This window comes from Epinephelus moara, chromosome 2, assembly GCF_006386435.1.
Source record: "Epinephelus moara isolate mb chromosome 2, YSFRI_EMoa_1.0, whole genome shotgun sequence".
Classification (NCBI taxonomy): Eukaryota; Metazoa; Chordata; class Actinopteri; order Perciformes; family Serranidae; genus Epinephelus; species Epinephelus moara.
In genome coordinates this window covers 43,492,629-43,500,466 of record NC_065507.1, presented here as the reverse complement: position 1 = coordinate 43,500,466, position 7,838 = coordinate 43,492,629, and the positions used below count along the sequence as shown (strand labels likewise).

General features: G+C 42.1%; 1 protein-coding gene across 8 annotated transcripts in view; it reads left to right on the top strand.

Moving 5' to 3' along the window:
• Positions 1-7,838, top strand: part of nf1a (neurofibromin 1a) — a 267,335-nt gene that overhangs the window by 141,833 nt on the left and 117,664 nt on the right. For 6 of the 8 annotated variants that reach the window (XM_050055234.1, XM_050055217.1, XM_050055225.1 and 3 more), the window contains 4 exons: positions 624-785; positions 910-1,007; positions 1,406-1,541; positions 4,777-4,839. In XM_050055234.1, coding sequence (XP_049911191.1) covers positions 624-785; positions 910-1,007; positions 1,406-1,541; positions 4,777-4,839 — 459 coding nt within the window. The remainder of the gene's footprint in view (positions 1-623; positions 786-909; positions 1,008-1,405; positions 1,542-4,776; positions 4,840-7,838) is intronic. The other 2 variants (XM_050055267.1, XM_050055242.1) reach the window with 1 other exon arrangement.

Sequence of the window (7,838 nt, the reverse complement as noted above, 5' to 3'; positions counted from 1 at the left end):
CACTCTTTGCTAGCTTGATGCTAATGGCAGTACTCACCAGGTTGATAAAGTGCCTCTGCTGTTTCAGGCCAGCATTTTTCCCTGTTTACTCTTTTACTCTGTTGTGGTAACGTCCTTATAGAGGAAATATCAAAAAGGCTGGGCTGTTGTTGTCATACAGTTGTCTAAGGCAGCAGATCGCTCTGTGTTCCTATTGGTCAAAGTGTCAACTGTGACGGGGGCAGTCGTGAAAGAGAAAAAGAAAGTCAAACATGCTAGACTTTCTGTTGGAACGTCGTGAGGTGTCCCAGACATGGCGTCAGTTGTCGTTAACTATGACATACTACATGAGATTAAACGATGGATTATTATGTACAGTACAACACTCAATGCCGACACCGTACGTCGCTGCGTCGGGCTAGAATTGGGCTGATATTGTGTAGTGTGTACCAGTCATTAGAAATATTTTAGTCCTGAAAGGTTTATGGTGACTGGTCAGCACAGGTATGGTAAAACATACAGTGCATGCATGTGGAATTCAGTAGTCTAAAATGTTGCATTAATATATCTCCATTTTTATCTCCATATCTCCATATTTCCTTTTTTTTCCAGCAGTGATGTATATGTGTTGTTTGTATTTCCAGGATGAGCTAGCCCGAGTCCTGGTGACACTGTTTGACTCCCGCCACCTCCTATACCAGCTGCTGTGGAACATGTTCTCTAAAGAGGTGGAACTGGCTGACTCCATGCAGACTCTCTTCAGAGGAAACAGCCTTGCTAGCAAAATAATGACCTTCTGTTTCAAGGTAGGAAACACAGCACAACCCCTGCCATGAAATAATTAGAAATGTCTGTCTGACCTAAAACACCTGTCTAATATGACTTGTTGTGTGTGTAGTATTGACAGAATTTGATGTTGTCTTCTGTCAGGTTTATGGGGCAGCATACCTGCAGAAACTACTGGAGCCTTTATTAAGAGGGGTCATCACCACCCCTGAACACATCAGCTTTGAGGTGGACCCCACCAGGTAAGTAGCAGGATACTGAATGTGCAGATATTTGCTATGCTCATATACATTGGCAGTACATTATAATTAATGTCTAGTTTTATAGATAGATAGATAGAAATGTATATCTAAAGATACCTGTAGATAGTCGTCAGTGTCTACTACAATCAAGTGTTTCTGTTCACCTTTTTCAGTGTCATTTTTAGCTGTGTGTCTAGTCTGTGTAAGTGCATTGAGAGCTACAGAAAAGTCTGGTTCCTCATATGTGCTCACAATAAATTTATGTTTGATTCATAACTGACACTTTAATAAGGCAATTTGTCAATAAATTGTAAACAAAGTAGACTGGATTGTCTTTGGAACTTGAAGCCTAACAATTGAAAGCCTTGCTGATAGGAGCTCCCTGTTTGTCTCATTAGGCTGGAACAAGGGGAGAACCTGGAGGAGAATCAGAGGAACCTACTTCAAATCACTGAGCGGTTCTTCCAGGCTATCATCGGTTCATCCAGCGAGTTTCCTCCACAGCTCCGCAGTGTCTGCCACTGTCTTTACCAGGTAGACCCCTTCCCACCATTCCACCACGGCCCTCAGCTGCTCACCCAGCCTCTCTGCCTTTAGCTGTGTGTCTGCAGTGTCACTAACACATTTCAAGCTTCTGCCTCTCCACTCACATGCCTTTCAACCATACACATTCTGCTGGACCAATACATCAATACCTTTCTGTTTGATTATGTTCATTTTTAAAAGTTCCACATGCTCAGTGTTTCTCCTCAAGATTTTCGATATGTTAAAAAACCCATGAAGCACCATGGCACTAAACCTGGAAGTGATTCTGAAACAGGGCCTTGTATTCCTAGCTTTTGCCATCATGACAGTGAATTGTGAACTGTCCTCATTGTTCATTAGAAGTGCTGCTTTCCAGTTGGACTAAAAATTACATGCATAGTATTGACATCAGGCATACTACACAGATAGGGCTGCAGCTAGCAATGAATTACATTTTACAATAAGCTGACAAGTAACTTTTGGAGTAGTGATTGATTATTTGGTTTATAAAATGTCAGAGAGTATTGATAAAATGCCCATCGCTGTTTCCTAATTTTCTGCTGATCAATTAATCAGCTAATTATTTCAGCTCTATTCAGAGATATCACAGTGTAGACAGCAGGCACTACCAGGAGGTCTCACTTTAAATGGGTTATTTTTCCTCTCCATATCTACAGTACCAGATTCCATTTGAATAAGTCCATACACAGATACTGAGTTACACGTCCTTCATTTGGCTGAATTAAATATTTGTATATTGTAGTAAATGTATCTGAACTAATACATACTTAGTGCCATTAATAAAAACAGCTGCCTGATGGAGTGATGTCATAAATATCCACAGTACATCTGAACATAATTGCCAAGTATGTAGTTCACTGTAGGCTACATTACTGTCAAAATGACAAAGAAGTTGACATCACTGACATCAACTCAGATGTCGGAGCGCAAATCCAAATCCATGTGACAGAGTTTGAAACATGACAATAGTATTTACATTATAGTGCTGTTGTGTTGATGTATGGCTCACATCTCCCCACCAAAAATAAAGCACAGACAGACACACAGAAAGTAAAAAGGTAGCTGTTGTTGCAACATATAGCATGTAGTAAATGCTGACCAGAGACATTCCAGGCGCCTGCCATTCCTGACTGTCTCAACAGTGATGTTCCTCAGCTTTGTGTGCTCATGAGCAACAGTAAGAGGCCTCTGTGATGCAGTGCTATTATCTGGATAACAGATCCAGATCCGCAGGTGGAGATGGAGCCTTACTGGCAATGGCAAAAACTAGGAAGATGAGGCTCTGGTTGAAGAAAAACAAGTTCAGATGGGGTAAGGCAGGCTTGTTTGCCAGATTTATAGACTGTTGGGTGACATTCTCCCAGACCACACTGCAATGATTCCTCTGTCAGACGTGATGGTGAAAACAGTGTGATCACACCTAATCCTTTGCATTGCCATGGTGTCAGCCCAGACTCTGCTCTGTGGTTCTGTTGGATCCACTGAGGGGGGAAAGAAGTCATCTGTGTCTGCCATATCGCCTGACCATTATCAAGATCCGAAATGATGCAGAAGCATTCTTTGGGGAGCATTCTGGTCCTTTATATTTTCATAGCCAACAGTAGGAAGATGACAGGAAACTATGGGAGAAAGACAGATGTGAACATGCAATAAAGGTCTCTGGAAGGGTGTGAACTGAGGGCTTTCAAGTCACTACAGTACTTTAACCCCGAGGTCAGCAGGGCGCTCCTTGGAGAAAGATTTACAACCACCCAGTCCATACTTTTACATTAGCTCAAGTTTTTAGCAGAACATTCAGCACATACATGCAATACTATTATGGCAGTGAACTGCACTGGCTATGCAAATGAAACACATAGTGGCTGTGCATTGTTCAGCTTGCAGCGATACCAAGGGTGTAGGTTTGCTTCAACTTTGGATCTTTTACAGAAGAATGTGATGACCAGAGGTGGGAGTATGTCACACATGTGCAAGTCATAAACAAGTCTCAAGTCATAACCTTTATATCTCAAGCAAGTCCCAAGTCACCGTGGTGAAAATCAAGCAAGTCAATTCCCTGATGAAAGTCAGAAGACTCAAAGTCAAGTCATGTGACTTGAGTCCCCTACCTCTGGTGATAACCTCCATCTGTTGTTTTCTCAGGGCATTTTCACCCACAATAATAAAGTTGCTTGATGTTATGAACACAAATTAGCTAACACTCGGCCACTGAAATGTGACTGGTTAGTCATATCAGCTATGAACACAGTCTGCTCTCATTTTGCCACTGTACATTCATCCCATGGACAGTGTATTATAGCCAGAGGGTTGTCAGATCAGAACAGTTATCCCCCATATTTCACTCTCTCTCTCTGTCCATTAGCATGGCTTTCTTTTCGCAGGAAACAGTTAACCCTGTGGAGTTTTAATGTAGACTTGAAATGATTAGGGTATGGTAGGGGACATGTCCCTACTGTCCATGCCAAAAAATTATGAATTAGGTGTGATTATAGCAACTGACCGGCCTATATCATTAAATATATCTCCCAAATGATATTATAGTCTAACCTCAGGGCACACACACCATCTCCAGTTTGTCTGTCTTTTCTCCCTGAATGTCGGAGCAGCCTCACACTGCTGCTGCTGCTGCTGCTGCTGCTGCTGTTGCTGCTGCCACTGCCACTGCTCCGGTCTCCACATTATCACAGTGAGCAGGAAGCCTCTCAGCTCTATCTACTCACACTCAACCACAGAATAGACTTTATCATTAATTTGTTACATTTATTACTGATTCAGAATGCTCTACACCCACGCGCATAAAACAGGGTCTGGGTTTTTGATCACAACTTTTGTTTTTTGTTTTTTTTTCCCCATGTGTTGACATCTTTGATTTGTCATTCTCCATCTTGGATTTCCCTTTGCAACTCTGTAGGCACACACACACACACACACACACACATACACAAACTAATACAGTCTGCTGAAGTCAAACCACGCTAGTGCATGCATGGACACGCTTCAAGTCCTCTGAGCGGTGATGAACACTTTTCTAATAGCAGTTTTGATTTTCCTGTGTTTTTCCACATGTGACTATGCGTACATCTTGAGTGGTTAAGGGCTGTGCTACCTGTGTGCGAGTGTGAGTGCGTGTGCGTGTGCGTCTGTGTGTGTGTGTGTGTGTGTGTGTGTGTGTGTGTGTAGAGCTGGTGCTGTGACCATGATTGTGCTCATCTCTGTTCTGTAGGCTACTTGCCACTCTCTACTGAATAAAGCAACAATAAAAGAAAAAAAGGAAAACAAAAAAGCAGTAAGTTTGGAGAATCTATTTTCCCTCAGACACTTTCCCCCTAAAGCAAAAATGCCTTTTTTGCATTTTATTTATTTATTTCTTCATTTTTACAAAAATTGGTTTTAATTTGGTGTCTCTCTAGAAATGTTTTTTTTTTTTTTCTCCATGCTCAGCTTTGTGTACAACCCTCTCTTAAAACCATTGTTCTACTATCAGTGTCATTTTTTGTATTTTTAATTAACAGTTCCCAGGAACCTTTGGCATTCTCTCTTGTCTTTTCTTTCTGGACTTTGTATTTTATCTCCAGGAGACATTTTCTCAGAACATTTCATCCACACTCAAATCACAGTTCTCCATTTTGTATGACTCATTTTAATCAATCAACTCTTGCACCCTCTCTCACACACACTCACACACACACACACACACACACACACACACACACACACACACACACACACACACACACACACACATACACACACACACCTGGTCAGCCGCCTCACCTGCCTGAGCTGACATGGCGTTGTCAAAGACATGAATCTCTTTAGATGAAATATTCTGATAAACTGGCCTCCCTCTGTCATGGGTTGGATTCCTCAGCTGTATGCTTTCCTTTTTCCCCCACCATATATGAAGAGCAGTGTCTTTAAATTCTTTTTTCCAGTGCCCTCCCACATACACACTCAAACATAGGAGCTCATGGGCACATTTGCTCTTGCTTAAACTCTTTAGCTTGATTCTTAGTGCTCAGTGGTCCAAGGTGGACTCTAGAGCAAGTTTCTCTTTCTTGCACTTCTTTCATCTGAAAAATCCCCCACCTGAAAGAGCATGGGATGGTCAAACAGCCTTATTGGCTGTGAAGCTGCAGTGTTGATATACGTCCCCAAAGTAAGTAATAGTGATTAGTAAGTAGTGATTAGAGAAGTGGCTGTGATGCCAGTGATATTTCTCTCCACTTGGCTTGGTTGTTGTTGTTAAGGTAACCACAGAAATGAGGTGAATTAGCCACAGGTAATCTGCTGCCAGACGACTGTCAGTTTTTATTTCAACCATTGAAAGCGGTGGTCAGTGCCAGCTAAAAGTGAGAAGCCTGGTAATGTCACCTAAATGATTTGCACATTACTTTCAGCAGACAAAAAAGAACAAGGAGGGATTAAGAAAAGATATAAAACAGAGATCATAGCACCATTAGAAGGAGAACTCGGCTAATCTGGCTAATTACACCACGTGGGAACCCGATCCACAGTGGAAATGACTACTGAAACCTGTTTGTATGCATGCTGTGTTCCTCACATCCTTGTGTACTTTGTACCTGAAAGATGAAGCAGTTTATCCACTGAGGGGCACATCAAGGCTGAATCATCTCTTGCCAACATCAGAATATCATCTTACAGAATACAAATTAAACATACTAGTATATAAACATGGCCCGACTCTAAAAAGTGACTGTGTTGTAAATGTTGAGATCATGGAAGCAAAAGCAGCACTGGGGACAAGCTCCTTTATCAGTCAGTGACTCAATTTGTCCCCTGTGGGGCAAATAGTTGTGCACCAGTGGGATGCAGACATTTAGCACACATTAAAGCTGTAGTTGGTAATCCTGTTCAGAAACGCTTTTTGTTATACTGGGTGAAATGGTCCTTCCATCCTGATAGTAGTCAATACATAATGTGTTCAGAAAAAGGAACGAAAAAAATCCGACCTCTGTGGCAGCTGTAGGCCTGTAAAAACTCTGACCAATCCCTGCCTCTCGGTGCGAGTGGAAAGAACCAATCCGATGCCTTCATGTCTCGTCCTTATATATCGCTCTGGTCCTGCCCACGCCCCCCTCTGTCCCTCCCTCCTCTCTGCGTGCACTCATCATGTGTCACTGTTGCTGGAAATATTCAGCACACTCCTCAGCAGAAATACCGAGTTAGCAGGACAATAAGTTTGCTGAACAATGGCAGAGAAAATGCAGCCAAAAGTACCACTTCCAGTGTTACTTGTAACGGCTCGCCCCGCTAAGAAAAGAAATTCGGAGGCAGAAAAGGCTGCGACGAAAAAGGCTTCGGATAAAGCGAGAGGACAAACCAGAGTCAACCAACATTGCAGCTTTTGAACGGTGGAGACAACTGAGGGAGCTGAAGGGCCTGAAAAGTGATGCAGAGGTTGCCGTCTTTCTGTTAGACAGGTAATTATTTGTTTTGCTTCGGGGGGATTTGTTATTTTCATGGAATATGTAACGTTAGCCAATTTAGCTACTTTTGTAGCTCGTATTAGCCCAATGCTAACATTAGCTTCTCTGTCGGTGTACTGCAGGATGTGCGTTCAAGTTTGTGGGGGCGTGGCTTTGGGCGGGGCACTGACGGGAGGGGGAGGAGGGTGGTGGAGCTTAGAGGAGGTGCCACTTTCAAATCTTGCTAGCTCTCCAACATTACCAACTATAGCTTTAAACCCAGAGCACGTAATAGAATATGAAGACAACCAAAAAAACGTAACTATATAACTAGGGTCCAAAATGAACACCCGCCAAGCGCCAAATGCAGATAGATTTTTAGGAAAACATTCATCCACCATACTGGTGGATGAATGTTTTCCTAAAAATAGTCACATTATATTTTAAATGTGTTCAGAGTTTCTACAACATTTTTGTGGTATCTACGGTCGTGCTGCTTCTGTCCTCTGTCAGTGATGAGTTACACACCCAGTGACAGGGATTTTATGGTTCAAATTCTGAAATCATTGCTTTGTATGGCAAAGCGTGTGGACGCAAACCATGTTGCATTAAAGTGCACCTTGTAAACTCAGTAATCCATACTTGAATGGCCATGAAGGTTGTTGTTTTTTACCTTGCATTTGTCATCACTTTCTTGTTGTTTCGCTACAATATTTTTGATAATTAGATGCTAAAATCATCCAACCAATTGTTTTCTACATAGGCGTATTTTAAAAATTCCTTTAAAAGATCAAATCAAGTTGCAAACCCCATAATATCCTTGATCAACAGGTTCCCCGATACCTCTGAGACCATT